We start from the raw sequence: 16511 nt of genomic DNA on the forward strand, positions 1-16511 counted from the left end.
TCTTCTTATGTATTTTGGTGGGGGTCAGGGAGAAACAGTCCTGAGACAAATCCCCTTCTTGATCTTCTTATCCTATTTAAAATCCTGTAGCTTTTTATAGATGAATCAGACTGTTAGGTCATGAGTTCTTCCATTGGGGGCTCACAGAAAGCATCATGGGGATGACGCCATTGCTGGTGGGATGATGGGGCAGATGGCTTCCTCAGCCTCTTCCCCATCCAACTGGGATTTCTCTCCTCTACTAGGCTCTGTGTTATTCTCTTTCTTCTTTCCCTTCTTCCCAATCCTCTTGTCATAGAAACTAACTTGACTCTTGGGAGCCCATGGCACAGCTTCAATGCTAAGTTAATATAATAGTTAGCTTGGCGTGGGTTTCTTGTTGTCATTAAAAAGTAGATGAAGACTCCAATTCCAGGATCCCTCAGCTCCTTTCTAGCTTCTGTAGGCTAGGATTCTGTGATTCATTAAGTACTTACAGGCTGGGAAAGATGGAAGGAGCTCTTGTAGATCAAAGTGGTGTAACAAAGGAGGAGGGCTCACCGTTCTTTAAGTCAGAGTGGAAAGGGAGTTCCCAAGCATCCCCCTCACCCCCGCTCACCCCCCCATTGGCCCACAGTGGGGCCCCTTCATGGGGCTGGGGTGACTCTGGAGGGCAAAGGAACCAGTCATTTATAAACTGGAGAGCATCAAGATGGGAGTGACCAGGAGGGAGGGGCCTTGTGGCCAACATGGAGGCGATGGATTGAGATGGGAGAGGTGGGATACTTGACTAATTTCAAATACTTCAAGGGCTATCTGTAAAGAAGATTTACTTGATCAGTCTGGCCAAAAAGAACAGGCCTAGGCGAAATCTGAAAAATGGGCGTTTTCGGCTTGAGGTCAAGAGAGACGTCACCAGTTCAAGCAGTCCAAAAGTGGGATGAAGTTGCCTTAAGAGTCAATGGGATCAGGGGACAGGTAGGAGGTAGTGCAGTAGATAGAGCTCTGGCCTTGGAGTCAGGAGGACCCGAGTTCAAATCCAGCCTCAGACACTTGACACTTACTAGCTGTGTGACCCTGGGCAAGTCACTTCACCCCATTACTTTGTAAAAAAGCAAAAAAAAAAGAGTCAATGGGGTCCCCTCTTACTGGCGGTCTTGAAGAGAAGGTCTTAGCAACATCTTGTGGGTTGTAGTGGAGATGCTTTCTGTGTATAGGTGGGTCTAGGTGGTTGCTGAGGTCCCCACTGAGCCTGAATGTTGGGAGTCGGCATTCTAGATGAATGATGGAAAATGCTGTGTACTAGGCATTGTGCTAAGAAGCTAGGTGGTGCAGTGGCTAGAGTCCTGGGTCTAGAGTCAGGAAGGATCTGAGTTCAGATTCAGCCTCAGACACTTCCTAGCTGTGTGGCCCTGGGCAAGTTTTTTAACTTCTTTCTGCCTCAGTTACCTCAATTGTAAAATGGAGTTATCAGATAACAACAACAATAATGATAATGACAATAATAATATTTTAAAAGTGCTTAATTAGCGCACTGCCTGGAACATAGTAGGAGCTATGTAAATGCTTATTCTCTCCCCTTCCCTTTGTCCTTCCTCTTCTTCTTCTGCCGACACCAGGGTTACAAATTCTAATGCTCAGAGCAACACATATTGGGTAGTGACCTTGGGTGGGAGTTTGCTCTGTGAGGCAGTGGGACTGAGTAGAAAAAACACTCAGCAAGAACTGGGTTCTGCCTTTACACTAGCAGCGTGACCTTGGGCAAGTCATTTCACTTTGCAGCCTCTCCACATCCTAGGTTTCTCCCTCAAACATCTCCTGAGCTGTAGATCGGTGGTGGTGAGAGCTCCACACCGGGTGTTTCCTGTGCCAATAAAATCAGAGGCTCTGAGGTTGTTTGAACATCTAGACCAGTCAGGTCCCAAAGTCTAAACCAGGGAGGTGGCTGAGGAACAGATATGGGTGTGGATGAGGTCTTAAAACATCCTGGAAAAGAGGTGTTGGCCCTGGGTGGTGGAAACAGAATTAGAATCTCCTAGCTCTCCCAGGCCTGGCGAAGGGCATCCGGGTAGTGCCTTTGGTGACAGATGAGTGAGTAAGTGCCCTCTTTCTGTCCAAAGGAAAACACGGAATGTTAGAGCTGGAAAATCCCTTAGAGATCATCTCATCTACCTCCCCAAACCCATTTTACAGAGACGGAAATTGAGGTGGAGGGACTGCCAAGATTAAGCAGTCAGGGCTGTTGCCAGGGCTAGAGTCCAGACCTTCTGCTGCCCTTTCCACTTGAGAGAAAACTTCTTTGAATGACAGCAAACTGTTTTGGAGTTGGTCTAGTCAGGAGTGCTGCCAGGGGACAGGGGGATGGATGGAATGACCTCACAAGGCTCCTTCCGGGCCAGAGCTGCTGGAGTCTTTTTTTTTTTTTTTGGTAGGGGAGGGAGGTTCTGAGATGCTGGCCTGGCATCTGTCCCTGGCCAAGTGCAACTAGGCTTGGGTCAAGAGAACACAGGTTTGTAGACTACAGTGTCTTGGACAAGGAGGTTAAGGGACCGAAGGTCACCCAGTGGGTTTTGAACCCAGGTCTTCTGTATTATTTTCATTCTATCAAAGGTTTGAGGCTTTGAAATAGCACTAGCATGGAAGGATTTAGCCAGCACACCAACACTACCTGTTCCTCTGAGACTCCTTGGGAATGTGCCCAGGGGCCCCGGGAGTCTCGGTGCTGATAGACCTCTCCCCCTTCTCCTTAATCCCTGGAAGGATGAGGCTGGTATACAGTGGAGAGTGTTGGACTTGGAACACAGTGGACATCACCTCTGATGCTTCCTAGCTGGGTCATCCTGAATCCTTGCTGAGTCTCGATTTCTTCATCTGTAAATTGGGGCTATTGGTGACACCTGCCTTGCAGGGTTGATGTGCAGATTGAATGAGGTGGTGGACATAAAGCACTTTGCAAACCTTGAACCGCGATAGGAAGGCCAGATATTATTTTCGCTTGTCCCCTTATCATCTTCATCATTTTATTCTTGTCTCTATATTGGGTGGAACTCAGCTGGAAATGGTCCTGGGACAAGTTGCCATCCTGGCATTTTTTTGTTTTGTGTTCAGGGCACTAATTTACAGGTGACATAGTGATGGATTTTTTGTAACTGAATGAAAGTATTGAGATTCAGGATGATGATGATGATGATGATGATGATGATGGTGATAGTGAAGATGGTGAAGGTGGTGGTGGTGGTGGTGGTGGTGGTGGTGATGGTGAAGGTGAAGATGGTGATAATGATGATGAAAGGGCAACAGACTTGTAGTAGGTGTTCTCTCCAGGGAACAGTGATGAGGGGACAGAGGAGGGAGGGCCATCCACTCTTGTAGTCAGCAGCTGGCACTGACCTTGTTCCTCCCCTAGAGGATGAACAATTGATTAGCTTACAAAAGCACCCATTAGAGGTGAGATGGGGGAGACCTGAGAAGAGGGACCTCAACCGAATAAATCAATGAGTATGCTGGCCCAGGCAGTCTGAGCGCTTGTGATTCCTGATGGCTGCTTCTAGCTTTATCTCCTTGGCTGGGATGCTTCGTTCTCTTGGTTTGAGACCACTTCTGCCCCAGGCATGAACGGGGAGGTCTCTAAGGTGGAAGGCAATCGTGTGGATGGGTGGGTGGTTTATGGTACCTGCTTCTTTCTGGGGAAGTGGTGGCATTGATATGGAGGGAGAGGAAATAACTAGAATCTGATTTCTAGTGGAGCGGTGTGACCTTTTCATTGCCTGCTAGATCAAAAGAGGAGAGTGGTAGCCCCTGGGCTGGTGGGCTGGCCTTCCTCATTTTGGCTCCTTTTCCCTTCTTCCTTCCCCCTTCCCTCTTCTCTCTCCTCTCCCTTCTTCCCCCCTCTCTATCTCTCTCCCTCTCTCCTCCCCTCTCTCTTTTTCTTCTTTCCCTTCTTCCCCCCCTATCCCTCTCCTCACTTCCTCTCTCCTCTCTTCTCTCCTCTCTCTCCCCACCTCCTTCCTGTCTCTTCTCTCCTCTCTCTCTCCTTCTCTCCACTTCCTTCCTCTCTCCTCTCTTGTCTCCTTTCTCTCCCTCTCCCCACCTCCTTCCTCTCTCTTCTCTCCTCTCCCCACCTCCTTCCTCTCTCCTCTTTCTCTTCTTTCCCTTCTTCCCCCCTCTCTATCCCTCTCCCCACTTCTTCCTCTCTCCCTCTCCCCACCTCCTTCCTCTCTCCTCTTTCTCTTCTTTCCCTTCTTCCCCCCTCTCTATCCCTCTCCCCACTCCTTCCTCTCTCTCTCTCCCCACCTCCTTCCTCTCTCTTCTCTCCTCTCTCTCTCCCTCTCTCCTCTCCTCTCTCTTTCTCTTCTTTCCCTTCTTCCCCCTCTCTATCCTCTCCCCACTCCTTCTCTCTCTCTCCCCACTCCTTCCTCTCTCTCTCTTCCTCTCTCTCTCCCTCTCTCCTCTCTCTCTCTTTCTCTTCTTTCCCTTCTTCCCCCCTCTCTATCCCTCTCCTCACCTCCTCCCTCTCTCCTCTCTTCTCTCTCCCTCTCTCCACTTCCTTCCTCTCTCCTCTCTTCTCTCCTCTCTCTCCCTCTCCCCACCTCCTTCCTCTCTCTTCTCTCCTCTCCCCACCTCCTTCCTATCTCCTCTCTTCTCTTCTCTTTCTCCCTCTCTCTTCTCTCCTCTCCCACCTCCTTCCTATCTCCTCTCCCCACCTCCTTCCTATCTCCTCTCTTCTCTTCTCTTTCTCCCTCTCCCCACCTCCTTCCTTTCTCCTCTCTCTCTTCTTTCTCTTCTTCCTCCCTCTCTCTCCCTCTCCCCACCTCCTTCCTCTGTCCTCTCTTCTCGCTCAAGCTGGTGGGAGCTACATTCTGGCTCACCACAACCAGGACTTCTGTTCTCCTGGGGTATGTATTTAGGTGTTGGTCATGGCAGGGAAAAGGATGTGAGTTTTCCAGGATCCTGTTTATCGGGGACTCGACCCTTCCCACCACATGGCCTCCTACCCCCAGCTGTTTGCTGTTTCTTTCAGCTGGGAACTTCCTTTTCCTCTTATTTTTCCCCTTCAGGGATCTCAGGCCTCTGCTATGGGATCGGGGCAGTCAGAGGGGGCCAGATGCTCCTGGAGGGGCAGGGAGCTTTGGCTGGAAATGGGGAAGGGAAGCACCGAGCATTCTTCCCCTTAGATTTGGGAAAGAGAGTCTAGTAGTAATCGCTGCCTTTTTCCTGGATTGCTGGATGGAGGTCAAACGGGGACGGGGGGCAGAAATCCTTTTCTTTCTTCTCCCGGCCCTTGGTGTTTGGGTTGCTGTCATGGCTCTCCTGATTTCTCCAGATGCTTATCCACCTACCTAAGTCCTGTAGCTTGTAACATCCCAAAGGCAAGAAGAAAATCAGATGTTTCGCTCCTTGCTTTGGGGATCAGCTTTAGAGACCTGGAGCTTCGAGGTGCCTTGGAGGCCAGTAGGTCTCGCCTCCTTCTTTTGCAGATGAGAAAGCTGAGGGAGGCTGAGTGATTTAGGGTCGTACATTTAGGGCTGGATGGGACCTTGAAGGTCCAACCCCCCATTTTACAGATGAGGAAACTGAGGCCCAGAGATTGCTTTTTTTTTTCTTTTTAGGCGATTGGGGTTAAGTGACTTGCCCAGGGTCACATAGGAGATCGCTTCTTTTCTAAGGTCGCCCAGGTCCCACTGCCTCTCTTGGTCATTGGAATTTCAGGAAAATACTTCATAGTTAGAATTGATAGGGACCTTGGATACTATGGAGTCTAACTCATTTTACAGTTGAGGAAACTGAGGCTCGGAGAGGATAATGGCAACACAGACAGGGACAGGACTGGGCAGCCCTTCCACTCTACTACCTAGAGTAAGGATTGGGTCTAGGCTCTCTGTGGACATGAGTTCCTAATGCTCCATTTTTTTTTCCATTTGTAGCATCGAGTTGGGGAGCAGGGGCCCGGTGCCGAGCATCTGTGAGCCTCTGGGGGTCCACCTCCCACCCCCAAGACTCCTACCATGTTTAACTTGAAGAAGAAAGACAAGGACAAAGATGGGAGCCGGAAGGAGAAGAAGGAGAAGAAGGAGAAGAAGGAGCGAATGTCTGCGGCTGAGCTGCGCAGTTTGGAAGAGATGAGCCTTAGACGGGGCTTCTTCAACTTGAACCGGTCCTCCAAAAGGGAGTCTAAGACCAGGCTGGAGATCTCCAACCCCATCCCCATCAAGGTGGCCAGCGGCTCGGACCTGCACTTGACCGACATCGATTCTGACAGCAACCGGGGCAGTGTCATCCTCGACTCGGGCCACCTCAGCACGGCCAGCTCTAGCGACGACCTCAAGGGCGAGGAGGGTAGCCGGCCCTCTGTGCTGCAGAGGGCCGCCAAGTTTGGCTCCTTGGCCAAGCAGAACTCACAGATGATCGTCAAGCGTTTTTCCTTCTCCCAGCGGAGCCGTGATGGGAGTGCCTCGGAGACCTCCACGCCCTCGGAACACTCGGCTGCCCCCTCGCCTCAAGTGGAGGTTCGGACCCTCGAGGGCCAGCTGGCACGTCAGGCCGGCCCTGGTGCCTCGTGGCCGGGCTCCAGGACCCGGGGCCCTGAGCTGGTGAGCAAACGGTTTGCTGCTGACCTGCGGCTGCCCGCCGTAGCGTCCCCACTACCTCCTCCTCCCCGGGAGCTGGAGCTTCAGAGGCGTCCCACTGGGGATTTTGGCTTCTCCCTTCGGCGAACGACCATGCTGGACCGGGCGCCCGAGGGGCAGGCCTACCGGCGGGTGGTGCACTTTGCCGAGCCCGGGGCGGGCACCAAGGACTTGGCCCTGGGGCTGGTGCCCGGCGACCGCCTGGTGGAGATCAATGGGCAGAATGTGGAGAACAAGTCGCGGGATGAGATCGTGGAGATGATCCGGCAGTCGGGAGACCATGTGCGGCTCAAGGTGCAGCCCATCCCGGAGCTGAGTGAGCTGAGCTGCAGCTGGCTGAGGGGCGGCCCTGGACAGCAGAGGGAGCCCACCGACGTAAGTCCCTGCTGTGGCTGTGGCCGGGATCGGGGTGGGGGTGGGGGGGAGGCTTGATGTCCTGCTGTCTTGGCTTCCATCACTGGATATGGCGTCGGGCACACAGCAGGCATTTAATGAATGCTCATTGACTGACTGACTTCTGCTTAGAAGGTTATGTTCCTCATGGGGTCCCCTCCCCCTGAAACCACTTGCATCTCTAGGCCCAGAATCATGTTGTTTTTTCCAGTGTCTTCCAGGGTGCTTTGCTCACAGAAAGTGTTTCCTAAGTCAATCCAAAGGATATTGCAGGTGGTATGGTGGAAAGAGCACTGCCTCTGGAGTCATAGGGACTGGGTTCAAATCCTGCCTCCTGTCATTTACTCTCTCTTTGACCTTGGGAAGTCCCTTAACCTCGCTGCACCTAAAAATGAGGCAGGGGGCATCTGGTAGCCCTTGTAGCACTAAATCTATGATTAGGTGACGGCAGGCCCCAGTTTCCTCATGGGTAAAAGGAGGGGATTGCCTTCTAAGATCTCTTCTCGTGCCGCATCTCTTCCTGTTTTGTGAACTGTAAAGCCCTGTCTGTGTATTCAGTGTCATGACAAGAGTGAACCCCAAGTTCCCCAAGAAGAGCAGGGACCTCTCTGTTGGTCTCTGAGTGGATCAGCTGCACGACCCCCTGACAGGATCCGTGGAGATCTGCCATGGCCCGGGTTGGACAGTGATCTGCTTTGTGGGAGAGTGGTTTGAGCCGGATTTCCCAGCCCAGGTATCAGATGCGAGCCTCTCTGCTTCCTCTGGGGAGCCACGGCTGGCTCCAGGGAGTGGTCGGGATGGAGATTCTGAGCGAGGGTGCCTGGCAGCCTCCTTGGGGAGGCCTGCGGGCTTTCTCCCAGGCCCAGCATCTTCCCTGCGTCTGCTGGGCTGGGGCACGTCCTGTAACGTTCCCTGGACAGATCAAGCCTGGTCCTGGAGCCTCCTCAGGGCAGTAGCCAGAGCGTCGGCCGGCTCCGTCTAGTGGGGGAGAGCCCTTGGCCTCAGTGCGTCTTGCTGCGTCTCCCTGACAAAGTCTTTGGCTTCCTCTGAGCCCGAGAACTGGGAACAGTAATTCTCCCCAGATTTTCCTCATGGAATTTTTTCCTCAGGGTTATTGTGAGAAAAGTAGTTTGTCCACCTGGGTTAGAAATGGGAAGTGGTCATTCTCACGTCTTAGTGTCTTGGCTGTGGGATCCTCTGGCTCAGTGATCTGGGGAGAGGCATAGGATGAGAGGACCTGGCGCTGAGAGGGGCCTCAGGGACCACCTGGTTCAACCTCCTCATTTAACGGGTGAGGAAACTGAGGCTGAGAGGGGTTCAGTGACTTGTCCAAGGTCACACAGGCAGTAAGTGGCAAAGTCAGGATTTGAACCCATGTCCTCTGCCTCGGAAGCCAGCCTTCTTCCCACTGTACCATGCTGTCCCACAACACCTCTAGGAGAGATCAGCTGTTTAGGACTGAAGATGTCTCAAGTTAAGGGGTGTGGAACAGTGGTGGAGAAAGTATCAGCTGACAGGTGCTGGCATTAAGATCTGCCCCATTTTTCCATGTTCCTCAGAGAGTCTTTGTAAACCCTTCGGGGAGAAGAAAAGGCCGGTGTCCTGAGGAGGTGCTAAGCGTGGCCCTTCCCAGCATGGCTTGGCTGCTCGTGGCAGCCCTAGAGGAAAGGGCCTGGCCTCGATGGGGACAGTGAGGCTCAGCTTTCCCGACAGCACAGGCCACCAGAGGCGCCTTGGCTTCCCTGTTCCTGGGGCCCCCCTCTTGTCTGCTTGGGGGCACTTGGCCCAGGGGCAGAGGAGTGGACAGGACGACCTGAGGCCGGCCTGTCTGCCTCTAGAATCAGCCTCTGGTGACCTGCCCACAGTCCAGCCGGGAGCCCTGATTGAACCAGCAGATGTTTCTGGTCCTGGGAGTGGGAGGAAATGCTAAGGAAGTAGGGAGAGGCAAGACCCCAGCTCTCTCTCCTCGGTGGGGAAACGGATGCCGAGGGCAGCCAGCCGACCTCGAGGCCTGGGAGGTGGTAGATACAGCGTCACGCAGAACCGCTGCGAGGGACCCGGGACTTTGGGCTCGGCTGGAATCCAGGCAGCTTTGCCAGCTGCGGGGAGGGAGAGGAGTCAGTGAGAGGCACGGGGGTCGGAAGAGGGGAGCGGAGTCTTGCCGTCATCTAAGAGGCGGCATGGCTTGGTGAACTTTGAAGCTCGATGACCCGGGTTCAGATCCCACCTCAGACACTATCCCAGCCCTGAGTAAATCACCTTATCTTTCTGGGACTCAATTTCTTCATCTATAAAAGGGGGGGGGAGTGGTTTAGACTTGATGACCTCTTAGTCCCCTTCCAACTCAAAATGTATGCTCATATGACCTTGCTTTGAATGGTGGGATCCAGGGTAGGACTCAGATGGCCCTAGATACAATGTGAGGAGTGATGTTAAGGCCCTCTAGTGATGGCTTCCTCCTTAATCCATGGCAGAGCTGGAGGGGGAACCGTGACAGGTGTCTATCCAGTCCTCTGTTTTCAGGCTGAATTCTGTCTAACACATAGGAGAAGAGGCATTTCTGGCATTCTTCTTCTTCTTTTTTTTTTTTGGCTAGGCCACTGGGGTTAAGTGACTTGCCCAGGGTCACACAGTACTCTGAGACCACATTTGAACTCAGTTCCTCCTGACTCCAGGGCTCTATCCACTGCGCCACCTAGCTGCCCCTCATTTCTGGCATTCTTGAGGATCCCTAAGGGTATTTGTCTTGGCCTTTTGGCTTGGGTGGTCCAGTGGAAAGATCCCTGGCTTTGAAGTCAAAAGACCTGGGTTCAAATCCTATATATACAATCTTGGGCAAATCACTTCATGTTGCTGGTTTTCAGGTTCCTCATCTGTAAAATGAGCTCCTAGGTCCATTCCAGCTGCAGTCACTGCCGCCTCTATGACCCAGTCGAATTATTTTTAAAGAGGAGGAAACTGAGGCCCAGAGTTTCATAGGATCTGCCTGTATGACCTTGGTCAAGTCACTTCACCTCTCTCTTCTGTCAAAAGAGGAGGGTTGGCATAGGCAGCCTCGGAAGCCAGCATCCTAGCATCCTTTCTGCTCAGGGCCCTGCTGGTCCCGGGCTGCTGCTTCTTCCCTTTATGTCGATGGGCATGGCTTGGCATACTGAGGCCACCTAACCCGTCTCCTCCATGTTCTACCGTTTTCCCATATTGCAACTGCCTGGAATTTAAAAACCCTCCCATCCCCAGGGAAATCTAAGATGTGGTATAGGAGCAGGTGGGCACGGAGCCAGGGCGAATGTCTCTGCAGCATCGGCTTGCAAGAGGCCTCTGGGGGAAGGGCAGAGCCAGCTGGTGCCCAAGGTGGCTCCTGCCTGCGGGTGAGCAGGTAGGACTTGGGAAGAAGTGGGGAGAAGCCACGTGCCTGCAGTCACTCTTTGACATAACCCCAAGAAATAGGATCCTAAAAACGGGGCTGGAAGGGGCCTCTGAGGCCCAACCTTCTCCTTTTATGGATGAGGAAACTGAGGCTAAGTGCCTTACCTGAGGTCATACCGGGAGTAAGTGGCAGAGTCATCAGGATTTGAACCCAGGTTCTGTGACTCTCCTAATCTATTGTTATCTTTCCAGTGTACTGTGCTATCTCTAACTAGAAAGTGTCCTGGCTCCTTCCTGCCAGATGAAGGAGGGGGGTGGGCGCCTTGGGCAGGTTTTGGGCGTGAGAGTACCTAGGCGGGGAGAAGGGGGATGAGTTGGGACAGGTGACCCTGGCAATCCCATCTACCACCTGGCAGGCCCACATGGGCTAGTCCCAGAGTGTGGCTCCTCCTCCTCCTCCTCTTCCCCTCCTCCTCTTCCTTCCCCCCCCCCCCCCGGCAGACCTACTCTAATTTCTATGCCGAGAACTAGAGTCTTCCCATCTGTCCATCTTCCCCAGGCTGTCAGGGCCCTGGCTCCTGGGCGGAGCACCCTGACAGCTCCCGATCCCCACAGGGACCCTTCCCGGCAGCCACCCAGAGCCTGACTCAGGGGAGTCCCCTAGACAGCTCTGCCCTCCCTTGACCCAGAGCTGAGCGTCGGGCTGTTGTTGGGTCTCCCCAGATGGCCCAGGGAGCAGCAAGCCTGACGTATACCCAAAGCGGTCTTTGTCTCTCTGTCTGTTTCTCTTGTGCCCTGCTCATTCACTGGTAAGCACTGGCCATATAAGTTGTACAGGCTTATAAGTGAGCCAGCACTACCCCTAACTGAAACCACTTCCTCTTTCCAAAATGCCTTTAGGACGTTTTGTCATGAACATCTATAGCTGGGGGTGGGGGTGGAAATAACTGTTCAGAGCCCAAACTAGTTGTTCTGGACTCCCAGGGCAAGTACCCGCAAATCAGCTTCTTTTAAAAATTAGTTTTTGTTGGTATTTTTTGCTTTTCTGTAACCTAGATTCCTTACCTCCCCCTACACATATCCCTGACTTCCCTTCTCCCAGACAGCCCTCCCATCCAACCAAAGAAAGTAGGAAAAAACCCCCAGCAAACTGAAAAAATTTTGCAATATAGGCAGTGTTCCCCAAACACCTAGCTAGGCAGCTGGATGACGTAGTGAATGGAGTCAGGCCTGAAGTCAGGAAGATCTGAGTTCAAATTTGGCCTCAGACACTTACTAGCTGTGTGACTTTAGGCAAGCCACTTAACCGCTGTCTGCCTCAGTTTCCTCATTTGCAAAATGGGGGTCATAGCCTCTCAGGGTTGTTGTGAGGATCAGATGAGTTAAAATTGTAAAGCACTTGGCTTTGGAGCGCCTGCTACGTGGTAGGTGCTATGTAAATGTTAACTATTATTAAATTTTGCCGTCTCAGTCTTCTCTTGTTTCGTGATGGTCACCCACCTACGCTGGGGGATATCCCTGGGATCTGGTTTTCCTGGCCCAGCTTACTTGTTTCCACCAGCTGCTGAATCTTTCCTTGTTTCTCTGCGTTCAGCGTATTTGTTGTTTTGTTTAACACAGGCGATAGTTTGGCCATTCCCCGATCAATGGGCATCTACTTTGTCTGAGTTCTGTGCTACCATTAAAAAAAAATGCTGCTACAAATATTATGGTTTATATGAAGCCTTTTAACAAAAAAAAAAAGCTCAATGACCTCACTGGGGCAAATGCCAGGTAGTGGAATCTCTGGGTCAAAAACTTATTTTCCTAATTCCAAATTGCTTTCCAAAATTGTACTAATTCACAGGTCCACCAACAATGTGCTAGTGTGCCTCTCTTCCCACAGCCCTTCCAGCATTGACCACTCCCACCTTTTGCCATCTTTGCCAGTTTTCTGGGTGTGAGGTGAAACCCCAGGGTTGTTTTGATTGGCATCTTCCCTCTTATTAGTGATTTGGGGCATTCTTTTTTTTTTAAGATTAAAAATAATTTACTGTTCACTTTTATCTTTACAGTACAGTCATGGGAGGGAAACATCTCTAGATTCCCTGTGACAAAGAAAAAAAAAACAAAACACAATTGGCTGATACAGTGACCTCTCTATGTCTACAAGTGGTGCCAGAATACTTCCCCCCCACCATGTGACTTTCTTTTAGTAATCTTTTTAATTTCTGCACGTACTGTTCTGCTTAATTTGTTCTGTATCAGTTCAAGGCAATCTTCCCATGTTTCTCTGATTTACTCATATTTATAATTTCTTATTGCCCAATAATGTTCTGTTATACTCATATATCAATATTTTATTCCCCAAGCCATCCCCCCAGTTAGGTGCAGGGTTTAAGGTAGTGTGAAGGTGGAGCGTTCTTTCTTTCAGGTCAGCTTTTTTTTAGATAGAGTCATTTGAGGCCAGGGAGAAAACCTTTTGACTTTCAAGACTCAAGTCCTTGTGAGGAGAGAAACCCCAGGGTACCAGCCTTGGCCTGCATCAGGGCTGGTCCTGCGGAGGGCACAGTTACCACCACCAAGTCAGACTGTGCCAGGGAGGAGCCCCCCCCCCCGGGGTGCTGTGTTGCTCACTTGTTTCCATCTTCTGAAGGAATACAAGTACCATCAGTGCCCCCTGTGCTTCAGTGCCCTGGGCTAAAGTTCCAGTGGCCCTCCTTAATTACAGCTGTGACTCTGTTTCCTTTGTCTAATGAGACTGGAGTGGACACTGGTACAGGTGAGGATCATAAGAGTTACACAAAGTTCCTCCTTCTAGGTCCTCACTCTAGATGACAGCATGGAGGCTGGAGAGAGCAGGATTAGAAGGTGACCTGGGCACCAGGGCCTGGCTCCAGCAATAGGGGTGCTTAAGGGAGTGGGGGTAGGGGAGACATACTATTTCTTGCTATTTTCATCCTCCCAAGATCTATCCTGGGAGATGAGGAACAGAGGCGAACCCTGAGCCTCCCACAGGGCTAAGGGATGAATCTGGCCAGCAGGCCTGGCCTCCTATGTGCTGTCTCCCAGAGCTGACCTTCCTGGTCATTCCAGGAGGCCAAGGCTGGAGGAAAGTCACTCTGGGAGGAGCTGAGCCTGATTCACCTACAGCGCCCACCTTTCCTTGCCTTTCATTGGAGGGTCGGAGCTTACCAGAATAACTCCCGTTGTCCTCTTCTCCTTTCCTTCCCCCCCCCGAACTTCCGGAGCTCCTATTCTTAGATCTCAGATTTAGAGCTGGAAGCGACCTCAAAGGCCTTCTGGTCTAACCTCCACGTTTTACGGAGTAGGAAACTGAGTCCCAGAAAAGTGAACAGACTTGCTCATGGGCCTACAGGAAAGGTGTTGGAGGTTTTTTCCTTTGGCTCTAGAAAAGAAGGCAGGGGGGGTGGGGCTTGGGTAGAGTTCCCTAAGCCTTACCCTTCTGTGTCCTTGTTCCCCCCTTTCTTCTTGCCTCTAGGCTTCCTGATTAAGGCCCTACAGGTGAGAGATAAGCCTTGGGTGCTTTTTTTCTGGGAAGAGATGGGAGTGGTTCCAAGGCTCCCTACCCTAGAGGCCTTTTCCATTCTTGAGGTAGAAGGCCCAGGTACCTAGATGCCTAGGTGCCCAAGTGCCTAAATGCCTAGGTGCCCAGGTACCTAGATGCCTAGGTGCCCAAGTGCCTAGATGCCCAGGTACCTAGGTGCCCAGGTACCCAGGTGCTCAAGTGCCTAAATGCCTAGGTGCCCAGGTACCCAGGTGCCTAGGTGCCCAGGTACCCAGGTGCTCAAGTGCCTAGATGCCCAGGTGCCCAGGTACCCAGGTGCTCAAGTGCCTAAATGCCTAGGTGCCCAGGTGCCTAGATGCCTAGGTGCCCAAGTGCCCAGGTAGGGATCTGCCAGGCATATTGGTACTGTCCAAAAGTGACCTCCAGCAGGATTTTTGGATGGGGGAAGGTCAGTATTCTCCAGCTCCCTGATGTAGGAGCTTCAGGGTGCTTGGCAGTTGAGGGGATGGGGGGAGGTTCCTAATGGCTCCCTGCTCTAACGGGTTGGGTGCTGTATTCTCAGCGCTTTGGAATGCTTCTGTTCCTAATTTAACTCCAAATGAACCTCTGATTTTTTTTTTAAACAGGAAATTTTAGACATATCTTGTGCCAAAGCTCCAGGCACCTCTGGCATTGGAGAGGTCTAGTGTGCAAGCCTGGGAATCAGGGCCCAGCTTGTGATGGTGAAGTGGGAGAGTTTGGGAAGTCCTCTTGGTGAGTGGGTAGGAGGATCAAAGGCTCCAGTTTTAGAGCTGGAGGGACCTTAGAGGTCACCCAGTCCAGTCTGCTTCATTTATAATTTAAATGAAGAAACTGAGGACCAAAAAGTTAAGTGACTTGTCCAGGGTCACATAGCTAGTAAATGGATGAGGCAGAATTTGAATCCAGGTCTTACTGACTGCCATTAGTTGAGTCAGACTTGGAGATATATATATCAAAGGCATGAAGTTACTCATAAGTGACCATCGGGAGCTTTGCCAAGTGTTTATCTCTCAGGAGTGAGGGTGGAGGGGGTGTCTGGTGGACATCCTTACCCCTGCTGTACCCGGCTTTATCGTCTCTACTCCCCGGGGACCCCACAGAGCTGCTGCCCCTGACTGTGGCTGTACCAAGAACCCCTGGCAGCCCAACCTGTGGGTGATGGGCGCAGTGCCTGGGCAACACCGGCCTTGGCTGGGCGGGGGTGAGGCTGGAACACTGGTTCCTGTTGGCTGGCCCTGTTGGGAGCCCCAGCGTGGGGGTTGGGCCTGGGCTGACCTCTGTCCCTGCTCCCTGGTAGTATACCCACTGTGGTTTGCTCCCAATGTCCCCTGGGCAGCCCTGCCCTCTGCTCCCTCCTAATCTCCTTTATTTACATTGAAATGGTTCTGGAAAATACCAGATATGCAAAGGCCTGGGCTTGGGGGGGTGGGAAGGCAAGTATTTTAAAAATGCTGCAAATCACTGCAGTGTTTCCGAGAAACCACAAGCACGCGCTCTGCCTGCCAACAGGGCTCGGGCTACCCCTCTGCACTGAGTCGCTGACTCCCCCAACCCCCCAAAAAGAAAAAAACCCAACCCAAAACCCACCTTTAGGCCAGGATAACTTTGACATAGGAAAGGGGAATGTCTACAGAAGGAGTGACCTGGTAGTTCTTGGATCTGGTAGGGGGTTTGGGCAGGAGAGGGATTGAGGGATGCTCCAGAGTGTGAGTGTCTGTGAGTGTGTGTGAGAGTGGAGGGATATGTGTGTGAGTGTGTGTGTGTCGGGGGGACTGACACCAGGCCCCAGCCCGTGGGCAGGGCCATTAGCTTCCTACCCTGACCTAGCGTGGCTCTGAGGAGGAGGTGAGGTTTGCCCACACTTGCCCCTCTCCTGGACTCCTTGTGGTTGGGGCTGGTGGGTGTTGTGCTTGGAGAAGGCTGTGTTGTTCTATTTAAATAAAGGGGATGGTGTGAGGCAGCTAGGATTCCTGGTTTTCTTTGGTTTGGGGCCCCGTTTTGGTCGGGGAATGTTTTCTTCAGTGCTTGGGGAGGAAGCAGAGACCTCAGTAGCTGCCTGTACCTTGTTCCCCATGGGCCCTCCCCCTACCCCCATCTGCCCTTCTGCAGACTTCCCCCTCCCCTAAGAACCCGGGATTGCCCCTAAGCCCGGGATTCTTAACCCAGGGTCTGTGAACTTCTTTTGAAAACTATTTTGATAACTGTGTTTCCGTGTAATTGGTTTCTCTCTAAGCCAACATATTTTATCTTATGCATCTAAAAACCTGCTTCTGAGAAGGGGTCCCTAGGCTGTGCCCGAGGGGTCCAGGACCCAAACCAGGTTAAGAACCTCCCTCTTCTTAGACCACCCATTTGGGGCAGGGAGAGCCCCATCCTAGGTCTATCCTTAGAGATGCAGGGTGCCCTGGAAAACGGAGAAGACCCGGCTCTGTGGCCTGGTTCCCGTTTTTACCAGCAAGTCCCTGGGAACTGGGGACTTCTGGAGGCCTCATAGACTCGTAGGAGTCTGAGCTCGAAGTACTCACTTGATCCAAGCCTCTCCTTTTATGGGGAGGGAAGGTGAGGCCCATGGAGGTGGAAAGACTGGTCCTACAGGGAGTAACAGCTAGACCTGGGAT

General features: G+C 52.1%; 1 protein-coding gene across 4 annotated transcripts in view; it reads left to right on the plus strand.

Moving 5' to 3' along the window:
• Positions 1-16511, plus strand: part of MYO18A (myosin XVIIIA) — a 156386-nt gene that overhangs the window by 5640 nt on the left and 134235 nt on the right. For all 4 annotated transcript variants that reach the window (XM_078154782.1, XM_078154783.1, XM_078154784.1 and 1 more), the window contains exon 2: positions 5904-6980. In XM_078154782.1, the coding sequence (XP_078010908.1) occupies positions 5985-6980 (996 nt within the window). In that variant the 5' untranslated portion in view covers positions 5904-5984. The remainder of the gene's footprint in view (positions 1-5903; positions 6981-16511) is intronic.

Source organism: Phascolarctos cinereus, unplaced genomic scaffold (assembly GCF_003287225.1).
Source record: "Phascolarctos cinereus isolate Bilbo 61053 unplaced genomic scaffold, phaCin_HiC Scaffold_5;HRSCAF=322, whole genome shotgun sequence".
Lineage (NCBI taxonomy): Eukaryota > Metazoa > Chordata > Mammalia > Diprotodontia > Phascolarctidae > Phascolarctos > Phascolarctos cinereus.